General features: G+C 42.1%; 1 protein-coding gene across 1 annotated transcript in view; it reads right to left on the reverse strand.

The window, feature by feature from the left end:
* TBC1D32 (TBC1 domain family member 32) overlaps nucleotides 1–17,188 on the reverse strand; it is a 168,495-nt gene that overhangs the window by 17,069 nt on the left and 134,238 nt on the right. The window contains exons 29-30 of the mRNA XM_090280627.1: nucleotides 8,778–8,893; nucleotides 7,825–7,979 (exon numbers count right to left, since the gene is read on the reverse strand). Of these exons, the coding sequence (XP_090136753.1) occupies nucleotides 7,825–7,979; nucleotides 8,778–8,893 (271 nt within the window). The remainder of the gene's footprint in view (nucleotides 1–7,824; nucleotides 7,980–8,777; nucleotides 8,894–17,188) is intronic.

Consider the following 17,188-nt stretch of genomic DNA (forward strand, 5'->3'; position numbering starts at 1 on the left):
TATGTATAATAGTACTATAAGAATTGTATGTATAAGAAATAATTCTTATACAATATCTATGTTGTATTGAAAACAACATATTTAGAGTTGATCTATTAAGAGATGGTAGTAATAAAATAATTAATTACACTCTCAAAGAAAACAAATCATTATTATGTAATGAATAACCAAAGATAAGGAAAGAGTTATTCTATTATTATAGATTAAACTGTTAGAAGAAATTATACCACATATTTTCGTAACCAAAACAAGCTCCCAGCATCAAACCTTGAATAGAGTAGCTACTCAACAAATTATTGACTGAATGACAAGAAAAGATGCTAACAATTGCACACAGTAATCACAGTAAATTCACTTATAATAATTTTATTAATTGATCTATTAATTGCCATTTCGTAACTGTAATTTATAGTAAATGGTGTTGTTAGAGCCAGATCAATGACAGCTGTGAGCCAAACAAATACAACAAAGAGTATTCTGAGTCATCAAATTATACATTATGTTTGTTACATTTTTAGTGTTTTGATGCATTTTGCTTAGTCACAACACTCTAAAAGGATAATTTCTATTAAAGGTAACCCGAAATAAAATCCAGAATATGCACTGGTTGGTGTGGCTCAGTGGGTTAGGCATCATTTGCAAACCAGAGGGTCATGGTTCAGTTCCCAGTTGGGGCACATGCCTGGATTGCAGGCCAGGCTGGGGGTGTGCAAGAGGCAACCAATCAATGTTTCTCTCACACATTGATGTTTCTCTCCCTCTCTTTCTCCCTCCGTTCCCCTCTCTCTAAGATAGATAAATAAATAAATAAAATCCAGAATATAGGATTAAGTGAAACACATATAAGATAATAGTAGCATTTACTATACCATCTAAGTGACATATAAACTGATATATAAACTATGCTAAATTCATGAAAAAAAATTATCAGTAAAAATTTTTGGCTTGGGATATACTAGAAAGTGGCATAATAACAAACAAGGCCTTTATAAAATAATAAACACTCAGACTATTCTACTTTAGTAATTAAAAATAAAAGATTTGTGCTTTTAAGAAATGAAAGTTTCTTAGTGGTTTTCTTTTTTTCTTCCACTATAGGTAGCTCTGATAGTCATTTTATTCCTGACACTAAGAAAAATCTGGTTCTATGAAAATTAAACAGAAAGATCTTATTAGAAAGACAAGTGCTCTCCAAACCAATCCAAACTGATCCAGTCCAGTCCCATCCAGTCCCAGTGCTCCACCCTGGGGACCTGTGGCAGATACTGGCCATGCTCTGTCAGCAACACTGCAGTGATCCATGTGTGCAGCATGTGCGACATCATGCTTCTTCTAAGCATGAAGAGAAAACGTTGAAGGTAGTTTTTAAAATGTGATTCTGTAACTCTATAAAACATACATCTTTCTCCTCTTGGGAAAAATAAAACACATGAGAAAATGGAATCTTCAAATATAAATGCAATTTAAAGTCACATGTAAGAAAGGGATGGGGTTCTGACTCTAGTCCTCTTTCTTACAAGTGACTAGTCACATGACTTGCTATTGCTAATGCCCCGCAAGTGGGTCACAAGTGTGTCATGACATGCCAATGGTTGTACAATTTAAATCTAAATGTACAGGTGACAACTGCAACACACCTTTGGAAACTGGAAAGCAGAAAGTCTTTGCAGGATTGAAAAAACCTGAATCTTAAGTTAACAGTTGGGAAAGCTGAGAACCAACCAAATTCACTCTGAAAAATCATCAAAAGCTGCAAAAAGTGGTGGCCAGGAATCTCTGGAAGTAGGAATAAAGAGGAAAGGGCAAAAATGAGAAGGACTGGATGGACCTTTGAGCATCTGACCTCTCCTGTTACCTGGGCAGAAGTTTAAAATTTTAATTTCTGAAGTGGATAAAACAGAGGGTCTGGCTGTCTGGCTGAAGGGACACCAAGGTATCGTTAAGAACAGTGATACCATATCAAAAGCAGAGGAAATATACAAAAGAAGTTTTAGAAAATCTAAATGTGTATTTGAATTCTATTAGAATTTTTAACTCTAACCTTCCTGTGTTGGGTAGTTATTATTTTGTGAGGAACTGTGTATGATCTTTTTTTATCAATGGAGTTCTGTGTGAATCTGAATATATAATAAAATACTTCAGTTTTTAATCTCAATTTAATTTGTTCCATGTTTTCAGGTTTTTACTAACAGAGCTGGCATATATAATTTTTATTTTTGTTATAATTATTATTTGAGATTAGGTATTACTATAAAAAAAGCTAATTTCTTATTATATCTTAATCTCTCATTTTCTTAACAGCTTTAGTTTAAATATTTAGCCAAACTCTGATTCTTGATGGAATTTAAAAAAGAATGATTTTTGAGCCTAGACCAGTGTGGTTCAGTTGGTGGACACTGTCCTATGAAGCAAAAGGTCGCTAGTTCAATTCCAGGTCAGGACACATGTACAGATTGCAGGTTTGGTCTCAAGAGGCAATCAATCGATGTTTCTCTCCCTCTCTTTCTCCCTCCCTTCACCCACTCTCTATAAATAAATAAATAAAATCTTTAAAAATTTATTTTATGTTATTGTTGTTCAATTAAAATTGTCCCAGTTTTTCCCCCATTGCTCTCCCCTGCCCTGCCCACCCCGTTCCCACAGTCAATCCTCACCAAAAAAGAATAACTTTTGAAAACTTCCAATTGGTATTCCATTATTTCCTACGCTGCTTATTGTAGGCCAAGTTTCTAAACTTTATTTTTTTGATGCAATTTGTTTACAACATTCTTAAGATGCAGAGGATCCAATATCTTTAAAATACATTCTCTCAGGTCACATAAGCCTAATGTCCTTCACATATTTCTAGTTAAATATTAATTCTCACATTCAACACGTATTTATTAATTAATATGGGCCACAGTTTGGGACACATCAGTAAACAAAACAGAAACCTTACCCTCACAGAATTTAATTTATGTATTTATTATTAACTCAAGTGTATTAATAATATATAGATACATGAATTAAGCAACATCAGAAATTGATGTAGGTTATGGAACACAAGGACAAAACAGTAGGATAATGAGGTTGGTGGAATATGAGACTGGGGAAACAGGTTGAAGCTTTTTTGAGATTGATTACAATAATGTAAGATGGAGCTAAAGTAGGTGGACAAGCTTGTGCTATTAATAGCAAAAGTGAAAGTGTCTCACCACACCGCAGATTTGCTTAATTTTTCTACCTGCATAAAAACTTTCAGTGCAGGAAGACTTCCAGTCAAGATGGCAGCATAGGTAAACCCACTTGCCTCCTTGCACAAGCACATCAAAATTACAACTAGACTACAGAACGACCATCACTCAGAACCATGAAAAATCAAATTGAATGAAAGTCTGACAACTATGAAATTAAAGAAACCACATTCATCCATACTGGCAGAAGGGGCAAAGATGCAGAATGGGGTAGTCCTACATCCCCATGAGGTGAATAAAAATTCTGGACAGATATCTCAGAAGTGAGGAGTCCCAGCCTTGGTGTACCAGGCCCCCTAGCCCTGGGTTCCAGTGCCAGGAAGAGAGTTCCCAATAACTTTTGGCTGCAAAAACCAGTGGAGATTGAGTCGGTGGAAGAAACCTCTAGAGTCCGAAGCAGTTCCTTTTAAAGGACCCACACATGAACTTACTCAGACTCACTTCCTCTGAGTTCCAGCACAGGGAGAGCAGCTTGAAAGGCACCAGTGGCATACAGCAGATGTCCCCAACTGCTGGGCAGCAGACCACTAGCACAAGGCCGCAAGCAACGGCTGCCAAAGCCCTGCCTCTTGTCTCTCCTGCTCCCTCACTGACACTGGGGCAGCAAGCAAAGCTCACCTGAGCTCCACCTCTTGTCCCATCCCCAACCCCTCTGCCTCCATCTTCTACAAAACTGGTCCATGGTGCCAGAAAGGTTGGGGACTGATGGCATAGGGGTGGAACTGAAGTGGCTGGCTTCAAGGTGAGAGCTGGGAGACAGCTTTCTCCCAGACAAAAAGGTAGGCAGAGGCCACTGTCCCTTTTCCGAACCCTCCCCCCACAAAGCCACAGAGCAGGCAAGCAGGTATCATTTCTGTGACTGCAACAACCTGCCTAACACTGTTTGCCCCTCCGTGGAGAACCCCCAAGGCTCCATCCCACCCAACATATGGGCCCACCCAAGTTATTAACAGACTTTTCCATATGAATGGCTGGTCTTGGCTCATGCTTCACAACTTTTTAAATCCTCTCAAACAAACAACAGCCAGCTTCAGTGAACCCCCAAACCCCTAACCTCTTGCTAAGTCACCCCAGGCCAGTCACTAGCAGCAACCAGCCTAGATTCACAGCTTGGGTTGGCCTGGGAATCTCTAAGCCTAGCACAAGTAGCAGCCATCTCAGATTGCTTTGTAGCTCATGCAGGGAGGCCCCAGACAGAACACAGGTCGAGGCTGACCTTGGCCTGAACCACCTGGGACACGCCAGAGCCTGCACACCCAGTGGACAGCTACAGACCACGTCAGAGCACCACCAGCCAGTTCCACACAGCCGATCCTCCGTGCAGGACAGAGGTTGATGGTAAGTGGTAACAGCCATTCCTTGCAGCTGACTGGCCTGGGTAAGTCCCTCCCATTGACCTGCCAACAACAACCAATGCTCAACTACAACAGAAGGATGTAGTCAGTCCATACAAAGGGCACACCTTGGGTATCTAGCTTGGGTGATAGAGGAGACTGTGCCACTGTACCTTACAGGACACCAACTACATTAGGCCATGCTACCAAGAAAGGGAGTCATAGAAGCTCTACTTAATACATAGAAACAAACACAGGGAGGCTGCCAATGTGAGCAAGGAGACATGGCCCAAATGAAAGAACAGATCAAAACTCCAGAAAAAGAACTAAACAAAATAGAGACAAGCAATCTATCAGATGCAGAGTTCAAAACACTGACTATAAGGATGCTCAAGGAACTTAGTGAGGACCTCAACAGCATAGAAAAGATCCAGTCAGAAATGAAGGATACACTAATTGAAATAAAGAACAATTTATAGGGAAGCAACAGTAAAGCAGATGAAGCCGAGAATCTAACCAATGAATGATATGGAACATAAGCGAGCAAAAAAATTCAGAACAAAAAGAAGAAAAAAGAATCCAAAAAAATGAAGATAGGATAAGCAGCCTCTGTGACAACTTCAAGCATTCCACATTCCATCATAGGAGTGCCAGAAGGAGAAGAGAAAGAGTTAAGAAATTAGAAATCTATTTGAAAAAATAATAAAAGAAAACTTCCCTAATTTGGTGAAGGCAATAAGTCCAGGAAGCACAGAGAATCCCAAACAAGGTGGATGCAAAGAGGCCCACTCCAAGATACATTATAATTAAAATGTCAAAGGTTAAAGATAAAGAGAGAATCTTAAAGCAGCAAGAGAAAAGCAGTTAGTTACCTACAGGGTAGTTTCTATAACACTGTCAACTAATTTCTCAAAAGAAACTTTGCAGGCTGGAAGAGATTGGGAAGATATATTCAAAGTCATGAAAAGCAGAGACCTACAGGCAAGACTGCTCTACCCAGCAAAGCTATCATTTAGAATTGAAGGGCAGACAAAGAGCTTCCCACAGAAGAAAAAACTAAAGGAGTTCATCATCACCAAACTATTATTATATGAAACATTAAGGGGACTTACTTAAGAAAAAGACAAAGATCAAAACTATGAAAAAAAATGGCATGAACATATATCTATTAACAATTGAATCTAAAAAACAAACTAAGCAAGGCAAGAAGAACAAACAGAATCATGATGGTTGTCAGATGGGAGGGGGTGTGGGGGAATGGGTGAAGAGGTGAGGGGATTAAGTACAAAAAGGTCATTACAGAATTGCCTTGGGGATGCAAAGTACAGTATAGGAAATGGAGTAGCCAAAGAACTTATACACATGACCCATGGACATGAACAGTGGTATGGGAGATTGCCTTAGGGAGTGGGGGGTACTGGGTGAAGGGAGGTGAGGAGGAAAAAATTGGGACAACTGTAATAGCATATTCGATAAAATATAGTTTAAAAACTGTTAGTACAATCTGAAACCAATGGATCAAACGAAATAGAAAACAGACTACCTTTTAAATAATATAGTAAAACTTACTGAGTGCATTAACAAGTCATTAGCATAGACAAAATTCCAATCCAAAAAATTAGTAAACAAACAAAAAGTATACTGTGGAGTGGTTAGAGTATAGACAGTGGTAACTACAATTAGCTAACAATTTTAGATAGAATCCCTGAAGAAGAGTCTTAGCAGAATGTTATTGTTTTATTGAAAACCATTAAAATTACAGGCAATGAAATATTCAACTTGGTATGTTTGTATGTTTGAAAAGAAAAAAAAAACGATACTATGGAAAGCACTGCATAAGTTTTCATTGATGTTACAGCTGCACCAACTGAAAGATGTCAAGGCTTTACAACAAGGGTTCATTCTGAAACCTGGATCTACATGTCACTCCATTCCATTCACAAATCTATATTCCATATTAAATGATCGCATCAATACAGTAAATCTAATAAAATACAAGCCTCTAGTGTCATGCCTGGTTTCAGGTTTATAAGCAGAGATGGTAGAACACATTTGTGTTGCTATGTTAAAACTAAAAGAATGTGTCATGAAAATATTTATAGATTCAAAGCAAAAATGTTACAAATTATGGTTAAAAACAGTTCACTGGTGATGTATGACACTGTCAAAATCAAAACACTAAAGTAGAATTGAGACTAATGAAATATAAGTACCATTTAAGAATACTCAATATGAAAATGTGTGAATGGACTCAAAATCCATACTTATCAAAAGAATTTTCAAATTACATTTGTAAATGCAGTAGTGAAAAATCTGTAAGATTTTTAAAATTTTTATGTACAATTTAAAGAAGTGTTTGAATTCTAGTTATCAGAAGGAAAATAATTTCATTGATTGGGAAGTATTATTCAGGAAAGGCATATAGCTACTTGAAGCATAATATCATAAAACTTTAATATTTAATACATTTCTTGATGTTTTGCTGTTATTGTCCTTATAACTAATATATATTATAAAAAGATATAACACATGTCTTAATTTAATTTCATATGCTGATATTCTCCAGCCCTCTTAACTTATCCTTGGGTGCCACATGATTCCATTGTTCATGTGCAACATGCCAGGGAAAAAGTTTGGGAAGCATTAGCATAGTTTATATAGTACACAGTTTCCCCAAGTTGGAGATCTTAAATGGCAGTAAGCAAATAAGTAAAAAAAAAAAAAAATACAAAAATATTACTTGAGGGATGCATTTACCACAAAACTAAACTCTGAGATCTCATGGGACTTATAAAATCTTTAAAAATTTACTATAATACCTTGATCAAAATTCATCATAGATTTCAAAAATGTATATAAAATGTGTTTTTCTCTATTGAATATGGTTACAATTTCAACTTAATAGATATTTCTTTATACTATAATTTCACCAAGGAAGTCTTTCTAATGAAGCAACAAAAAATATTTACTTAATAGTTCTTTTTGCATATAGAATTTTATAATTTATTAAGTGAGAAGTTTAAAATTTAATAATACATGTATTATCATTAATTTTTCATTCAGATACCATTAGGTAAGACACCAAATATTTGAGAAAATGTCAAACCTATATCTTCAAAGAGAATCACTCAAAAGCATTCACTTAGAAAATGAATATAAATTAATACAGAGTCCTCTACAAATAATAAGATCTCAAATAATTTAAACAGGAATGAAAATTTAAAACACTACTTTAAAAACAGACTAAAAAGTCTTACAGAAATATGTAATCTTGGCAACCAAAGGAAAGTAGAGGTCAGAAGCCTGGAGAACTGCTGAAGGAACCGGAATGTTTTCTGTTTGTCTCCCAACATTATCATGAACAAAGAAGATACAAACCAGTCATGGCCAGCATAACTGCCCTGCAGGCAGACTGAAAAGCACCGTTAAGGCGATCATAATATATTATCTTACAAAATGAAATATAACAACTCCATAAATATTCAGGATCTCTATGAGGAAAGATATATTAATGATACTTAGTCCTCATTTTATCTTTAACCAATTTACAAAATATTGATTTAAAATTAAATTTTATTACGTAACAAATTACACAGTAACTATTATAATGTACTATTTGCTTAAATGTCTAGTGGAGGCCAACAGCACTAGCAACTGAAGGAAAAGCTATCTGCTTTGTAGAAACACACTTGTTCAAGTCATGAACACAATTGTACTACCTTTTCTGTAGTACAGGTTATCTGCTAAATTACTAGCCTAATCAAGTATTTTAAAAATCCACACATTTGTAGATTCAGTAATGCTAACAGTTTGTTTATATTTTTCTTCAAGTCAAATTCTATTTCTAAAATATAACCAATTCAAATAAAATAATAAAGGGATTTTTAAATTCTTATTCTAGATTTACTAAATTTAGGATAATATTTTTCTACATCAACTAACTCTATTTTTAAAACTATCTTTAATGTCTGAAAATATATTCTAATAACTTTATTCAGTTCCAGATTCAATGAATAAGATTGGACTTAATAATAACTACTCAATTTAATAAAATGTATATTTAAAATACAGAATACTATGAAGATATATCATACAAAATCAAAATACAGGTTAAAGTATTATTTTACTATAAAAGTGTTAAGGTACCTCATCTAAAACTATGAAAACTATATAAGGAAAATTGAACTGTGAATCCACTAAGAAAGGATATGAAGAGAAGATGTTATATGAGCTTGCTGCTGTTTCAGGAATCTCTCACAATGCTTTAAAACCCAGGTAAGATCATTTTCTGCACCATCTTTTAACAGGTTGAGGAACTTGCCATACCTACATTAAAAACCCGCAAAATATACAAAACGATAAATGTCAGGCCCTTTATTGCAAATTCATTTTTTAAAATCCATCAAAGTGTAGTCCTCTTGAAACCTTAAGCTGTTAAGTTTTCAAATTTCTACTTTTGGCATAACTGTGCTATACAGAGCACTTAGGAAACATTAACACTCAATATATCTTACTGATGATGACGATATTTAGATTAGCAGTATTCATCTGGTAAGTTCTGGTAACTTTAAAGCAAAATAAAACAATAATTAGAGAACAAATGTAGATACCATAGATGCAGAAGAAGTGGAATATAAGCATTTCATCCTGAACCTCATCTAAAACACTGAATGCTGACAGGTTAGAATGTTAAAGCTAAGAAGCAATTGTAGTGTTCATCTATTCTAATGATTCTAAATGGGAGTGGCACTTCCCCCAGGGGCCACTTTGGAAACTTACAAAGGCTTTTTTTTTTTTAATTGTCATAGTGACTAGGAGCAATACTGATAGTTGGTAAGTGAGGGTCATGAGGTTGTACATGGGACAATATGTGAACAACTTGCAAATGCCTTGCCTGTTATTTGCATGGATTAAAAGCTACTTATAATGATCTAAAATTTTATGATTTTTATATCATAAAAATTTTATATAAAATCATTGTGATAGGTCATTTTTTACTTTTTTTGCTATTGTGCCATTTTTGCTTTCTTACTCCAGTGGCAAGTTATTTTGCTCACTTATCCCAGATGCACCAAGAATTTATTAGCTGAAGCCCCCTTGTTAGTTCACCCTGGCTGTTATCTCTATCCCAGATGCATCAAGAATTTACTACCAAGAATTTACTAGCTGAAGTCCCTGTGTTAGCTCACCCTGGCTGTTATCTCTATCCCAGGCGCACTAAGTGTACTAAATGCACTAAATGTTTATCAGCTAAAGCCCCCTGTAAATTAGAAAGTGTCTATGTGTAGTTTCTCCCACCTACTACTTTTATTGGGCAGCTCCAAGGACATGAGTCTAGTTTTATTTATTTATTTTTTTTTTTGCCTTTAGAAACCTTTAAAAACCTTATAGTCTGTAAGGCAGGGCGGCTCTCCCATCTTCCGCCTCTGAAGGTGGGAAGAACCGTCCCTGGCCAGGTAAATAAACGCCATCAATTTGTTTCTAAATTGCCTCGTGTCCTCTTTGCTCGCTAATGCTCCATAACATTTGGAGGCCCCAGCGAGATCCCCAACCTTTGTTGGGAAAGGAGGTCGAGGCTGGATGGCTACCGGACGAGAGTAAGGGGGAGATCTCCGAGAAATTTTTCTCGGCCCCGACTCTGCAGTCCAAGCCGTACCACTGCTGTATCCTTGATTGGCTGTTTGGCGTTCAGGTATTGCCAAATACACCGAGGGAAAGGTGTATTTGGACAGGTCTGGAATTGGTGCACCCAGGGGGTCCGGTGGAGGACTGGACGCAGTCTTACTCCCCGGACTAGGTCGAACCGCACGACGGTGGGTTCGAACCTCAGGTTTTCTGGTTACTGTTCTGTTTGATGTTCTGTTTGCTGTCTGTCTCGGTCTTGGTCTGTTTTTCGCTGAAATGGGTCAGTCCTCTTCGTGTTTGTCTTGTTCTCCTTTGGAATGTTTTCTCGAGAATTTTTCTGATTTTAAACGAAGGGCTTACAGCCTCTTTGGGGAGAAGGTGTCCCCTGGACGACTACAGACTCTCTGTGAATTGGAATGGCCTACATTCTCAGAGGCCTCCTGGCCATCTGAGGGGTCTTTTGATCTTCAAATGGCCTACGGGGTCCGCCGAGTCTGCGCCGGGAAGCCTGGCCACCCCGACCAAATTCCTTATATTCAAATTTGGATTGAAATTTTAGAAGAAAAGCCCAAATGGCTACAAAAATGTCAGAAGAAAAATGCAACTATTTTGCTTACATCTAAACCGAAGGATAGCCCTTTTAAGGGTCCCCCTCCGGTCCTCCCGGCCTCACAGGAAAGTCCCCCTCCTGTGAGACCCCCTCCTTACATCCGACCAGTTTCGGAGCCTACTGATGAGGGGAATGCGGCAGGCCGCAATCCTCCTTTTAGTCCTTCCCACACCCGTTCAGGCCGGGATTACACTCCCCCTGACTCTACAATAGAGCCAGCTCCCCTTCTCCCGCTGCGAGAGGCCTCGGCCCCCGCTGAGCCCTCAGGTCGGCCCTTTATGGTGTATGTCCCTTTCTCTACCAGCGACTTATACAACTGGAAGAATCAGAACCCATCTTTTTCACAGAATCCCACTGGACTTATCTCCCTTTTAGAGTCTATTTTCTTTACTCACCAGCCAACCTGGGATGATTGTCAGCAGTTGCTTCAGACCCTCTTCACTTCGGAGGAGAGAGAGCGCGTAAGAGGGGAAGGGCGGAAGCTCGTCCTCGGGCCAGACGGGCAACCATCTGAGGACCCAGTGAGACTTGAGCACGTCTTCCCCTTAACGCGCCCAACTTGGGATTCAAACAGCGAACGAGGTAGGGAGGCATTAGAGCGATATCGCCAGATTCTCCTCCGCGCCCTCCGTGCTGCGGCTCGCCGACCGACTAATCTGTCAAAGGTCACTGAGGTAAGTCAGGGCCCTGATGAGTCGCCGGCCGCGTTTCTCGAGCGGCTGCAGGAGACTTACCGTCTTTATACTCCCATTGATCCTGAAGCACATGAGAACCAGAGGGCTCTAAATATAGCTTTTGCATCCCAGTCGGCCCCTGATATTAGAAAGAAGTTGCAGAAATTAGAGGGCTTTGAGGGAAAGCCCCTGACCGAGTTGGTAGAGATTGCCCAGCGTGTCTTTAACAACCGAGAGGATCCTAGGGACTTGAATAAGAAAATGGCTCGTGTTCTCCTAACTATGGCAGGAGAACCCCCACGGAGGGACAAACAACCGTTTAAAGGACCAAGGCATATGAGACAGGAAAGGACCCCGCTTGGCAAAAATCAATGTGCTTACTGCAAACAGGAAGGACATTGGAAAAATGAGTGCCCCAAGCGTAAGGCTCATATGCCCCGTCAGCCAGTCTTGGTACAGGAAGCTCGGGACTGATGGGGCCGGGGCTCTCTACTTTATGCCCCCAAAGAGCCCAGGGTCTGTCTCAAAGTGGGGGACCAACCTATCAACTTCTTAGTGGACACAGGTGCGACTTTCTCAGTTCTTCAGGAAGCCCGTGGGCCAATCAGCCAGAAAAAGACTCTTATACAAGGGGCTACAGGCAAGGCTAAGTCGTACCCCTGGACTGAGGCCAGAATCACAGACCTTGGTGGCCGCACCGTCACACATTCCTTTTTAGTCATGCCTGAATGCCCGTTTCCTCTCCTGGGTCGAGATCTTCTCCATAAGTTGGGGGCAACAATTTCATTCCGCCAGGAGAAACCAGAAGTGTCCTTGGGATTAGCACCTGCAACGGTGTTTGTCACTTGTCCACTTGAGGAAGAATATCTCCTCCTAGCAGATTCCACCACCACTCAGCTTTCTGACCTTCTGGTTCAATGGCAACAAGCCATCCCAACTGTTTGGGCTGAAAACAACCCTCCTGGCATTGCTTCCCATGTACCTCCTGTAGTTGTTACTCTTTTAAGCAATGCAATTCCATGCCAACAGAGACAATATCCTATGCCCCTGAAAGCTCGGCGAGGGGTTGCAGTCCATATCCGGCGTCTGCGAGAGGCCGGTATTTTACGGGCTTGCAAATCAGCATGGAACACCCCTCTCCTCCCAGTTCAAAAACCAGGCACGGAGGACTACCGCCCAGTACAGGACTTAAGAGAAGTGAATAAAAGGGTTGAGACCATACACCCTACGGTGCCCAATCCTTACACTCTTCTCAGTCTTTTGTCTCCTGATCATACGGTGTATTCAGTATTAGACTTAAAGGACGCCTTCTTCTCCATACCATTGGCACCAGTCGGTCAGCCTATTTTTGCCTTTGAATGGACAGACCCAGACACAGGGGAGTCAGGGCAACTAACGTGGACCCGGTTGCCCCAGGGATTTAAGAACTCCCCAACTCTTTTTGATGAGGCACTCAGTCGGGACCTTGCCCCGTTTCGAGCAGATCACCCTGGTGTCACTATCCTACAGTATGTAGATGACATCCTGCTAGCGGCCAAAGACTTAGACAGTTGCAAGGAAGTTACTGAGACATTGTTGCGACTACTAGCCCGTTTAGGATATCGGGTGTCAGCGAAAAAGGCCCAGCTATGCAGGGAGGAAGTCACTTACTTAGGATACAATTTGAAGGGAGGTAACCGGTCGCTGTCTCAAAGAAGAATTCAGGCTATCTTGCAGATCCCAACTCCCACCACTAGACGCCAAGTCCGAGAATTCCTCGGGGCAGTCGGTTATTGTCGCCTATGGATCTTGGGATTTGCAGAACTAGCTAAGCCTCTCTACGCCTGCACTGGGGGGGCAAAGGAACCGCTAAAATGGACTGAAATAGAGGAGGCGGCATTCCAGGCGCTTAAGAAGGCTTTAGCAACTGCTCCAGCCTTAGCCCTACCCAAACTTGACAGGCCCTTTCAACTTTATGCAGCAGAAAATAAAGGAATCGCCAAGGGGGTGCTCACACAACAACTAGGTCCCTGGAGGAGGCCCGTAGCATATCTATCAAAGCGATTAGACCCCATTGCTGCGGGATGGCCGAACTGCTTGTGAGCTATAGCAGCTACTGCACAACTAGTGAAGGAAGCCACAAAGTTAACTTTCGGGCAAGAACTACAAGTTATCACTGCCCATGCAGTAGAAACTCTGCTAAAAAGTCCCCCTGATAGATGGCTCTCCAATGCACGTATTGTACAGTATCAAGTTTTACTTCTAGATCCAGACCGTGTCAAGTTTCTCCAGTCTGCAGCCCTCAATCCAGCTACTCTTCTCCCGGATGATGATCCCAGCCAGCCGCTTCATGACTGTCTCGATGTGCTCACCACCCTCACCAATTACCGGGAAGATCTAACAGATATTCCCCTGACAGATCCTGATGCCGTCCTGTACACCGACGGCAGCAGCTTTGTCAAGGAAGGGATCCGGTATGCTGGGGCAGCTGTTGTAACAATGGACACTGTCATCTGGGCGCAGGCTTTAGGACCTGGGGCATCCGCCCAGAAGGCGGAACTGATAGCCTTGACACAAGCGCTGCGCTGGTCAAAGGGGAAGCGGGTAAACATCTATACAGATAGCCGGTATGCTTTCGCTACTGTACATGTTCATGGTAGCATCTATCAGGAAAGGGGACTCTTAACATCAGAAGGAAAGCATATAAAAAATGCTCAGGAAATCCTGAACCTCCTTGCTGCTATTTGGCTCCCAAAGCAGGTTGCTGTAATCCACTGTAAAGGGCACCAGGTTATCTGTACGCCAGAGGCCCAGGGAAATGCCTTTGCCAATCAGGAGGCCCGGAAGGTTGCCTTGCAACCAGTGGAACCGCTCACTCTGTTGCCGCTTGTCCCACCTCCAGTTCTCCAAGGGCCTCCTGCATACTCAGAGAAAGATCAGGCACTGGCTATCAGACTAAGAGTCCCGGAGACCCAGGAAGGATGGAAGTGCCTCAAGGACGGCCGCCTCTTAGTTCCAGAGGCTTTAGGGAGGGAGCTCATCAGGCAAGTACATCAAAGCACACACTTAGGGGGAACAAGATTAGCAGAACTTCTGCAGACAGTCTATTATATCCCGGGACTATACCAAAAGGCAAAGAGTGTTAGTCGCCGGTGCCCCCAGTGTGCTGCTGTTAATTCAGCTCCAGTTTCCAAGGACCCATTAGCACCTCATCACCGTAAGGGTGGACTCACGCCGGGAGAACTATGGGAAGTTGACTTCACAGAAATGCCCGCAGCTCGAGGTGGTTTCAAATACCTTCTAGTGCTTGTAGATACATTCTCGGGCTGGGTTGAGGCTTTCCCCACTCGGTCAGAAACGGCCCTAGTAGTAGCTAAAAAGTTATTACAAGATATCATCCCTCGATTTGGTCTCCCCCTAGCTATGGGGTCCGACAATGGCCCGGCTTTCATTAGCCAAATAACCCAACAATTAAGCAAAGCTTTAGGCATCAAGTGGAAACTCCACTGCATATATAGACCCCAGAGTTCAGGTCAGGTAGAAAGAATGAATAGAACCCTAAAAGAGACTTTGACTAAATTAAAGCTAGAAACTGGCGATGATTGGCTAAGCCTCCTTCCCTTTGCCCTGTTAAGAGCCCGCTGTACTCCTTATTTTCAGAAGTATACTCCTTTTGAAATTATGTTCGGACGGCCACCGCCCTTGCTCCCCAAGCTCAGGGCCGATTTTACAGCTGTTAAAACTAACCAAGAACTTCTTAAGGCCCTGCAGGCTTTTTCAGTAAGCACCCGGGAACTGCACGCCTATATCCGAGAGTGCCGGCCCGCCCCAGTTAACAACAACTCCGGACAACCACTGGCAGAACCGGGAGACCTTGTGTGGCTAAAGAAGTGGAATCCAGACAAGCTCGGACCGAGGTGGACTGGACCACACCAGGTGATCTTCAGTACCCCCACTGCAGTTAAAGTCGCCGGGAAAAGGTACTGGATCCACCGCTCCCAGGTCAAGCCGGCAGAACTATCGGACAAGGACCTTGAGAAATGGACAATCGAGCGAACAGAGCACCCCTTGCGGGTGCGGCTGCGGCGGCACTCTTCCTCTTCCTCTCCCCCTTCCCCCTCTTAACTATAGTTGCAGAAAACCCCCACCGCTTAATTAATTACACCTGGCATCTCTCCCGAACTGGAGACAGAAAAATCGTCAGCCAGGTTAGCACTCCTGGAGCCCCAGTGTTTACTTTTGACCTCTGTGCCCTTCTTGGTAATCAGTTTTACCCCGGAGGTTGGGGACAAGAGTGGACCCCAAGACGCCCTCCAGGGCCGTTAGGCGCCCAGCTGGGTACTGGGGCCTTTAATAGGGTTCTAACCGGGCCTGGGTGCGGTACCCTACAGGGAGAAAAACAGTTACGATCTGTTCAATTTTATATGTGCCCCCTCTCAGAATCCCCACCGTGTAACAAACCCACAGAGTTTTACTGTCCACAGTGGTCTTGTGTTACTATAAGCCAGCAAGCCAGCTCTGATACATCCCTCTCCCAGAGCCGGCCTAAGAGTCCGGTGACGTGTGAAACCTTGCGCACCTGTAATCCTATCTCAATGTGGCCTCTCGAACACTGGGACAAACAGTGGAAGAGTGGAAAAACCTGGGGTCTGAGACTTGTCGCAGTTGATCGGGATCCTGGAATTCTCCTTACCATCCAGAAGCGTCGTATTCCCCAGCCTAGCCTCCCAATCAGTCCCCTTGCAGGTTTCGGGTTACCCGAGAAGCCCAAGGCACCACCCCCACCCAGAGCTTCACCGTCCCCTTCTAGGAAACCAGGCCCCCGAAGCACTAGGGCGGTCACCCTCAGACCAGTCTCACTTACTACCCCGAAGCCGGAGACCCAGCCTATATACAGGACCCTGAGCACTGTCTTTCAATATCTAAACAAGACGCAGCCTAACATGACTAAAGACTGCTGGCTGTGCCTTAACCCAGGGCCTCCGTATTACATTGGCATAGGTGCCAACCGCAGTTTTGGTAATCAAAATGAGAATATACAGAACTTAACTCTATCCCAGTTAGCCAAAAGACCCCAAGACTGCCGATGGGGGCATGCTCCTAAATTAACTTTAGGGTCCTTTAAAGGCCAAGGAGCTTGTGTTCTCTCCTCCAGTTTTACCCTCACCACTTCCCCGTATAGTAGCTCCTGTGCCCATATGACTACCCTACCCCCCAGAGGTGCAGCGGAATTTGTCTTAGTTGCTCCTTCAGGTACCTGGTTTGCATGTACAAGTGGATTAACTCCCTGCATTTCTTCCTCTGCACTAGACCCCAGTTTTCCTGAATTATGTATTTTAGCTCACATCCTTCCCCAAGTATACTATTATTCTGGCAGTCAAGGTCGAGAGCACCTGAGGTTAGAGGGTTTATACCGATATAAGAGAGCTCCAGTACTGGTCCCGGCGCTCATTGGCCTTGGGATAGCAGGATCTGCTGCCATAGGAACCTCGGCCTTACTAGTTGGAGACAAGAACTTTAAGGATTTAAGTGCTCAAATAGATCAGGATTTAGGGACGTTAGAAAAAAGTGTGAGTAAATTAGAAGATTCACTCAGTTCTCTAACAGAAGTAGTGTTGCAGAATAGAAAAGGTCTAAACCTGCTTTTTCTTAAACAGGAAGGATTATGCTTAGCCCTTGGAGAAACTTGCTGTTTTTATACTAACCACTCTGGAGTTATAAAAGACAGCCTTA

This window comes from Furipterus horrens, unplaced genomic scaffold (genome assembly GCF_987537825.1).
Source record: "Furipterus horrens unplaced genomic scaffold, mFurHor1.1.pri manual_scaffold_6, whole genome shotgun sequence".
Taxonomy (NCBI): domain Eukaryota; kingdom Metazoa; phylum Chordata; class Mammalia; order Chiroptera; family Furipteridae; genus Furipterus; species Furipterus horrens.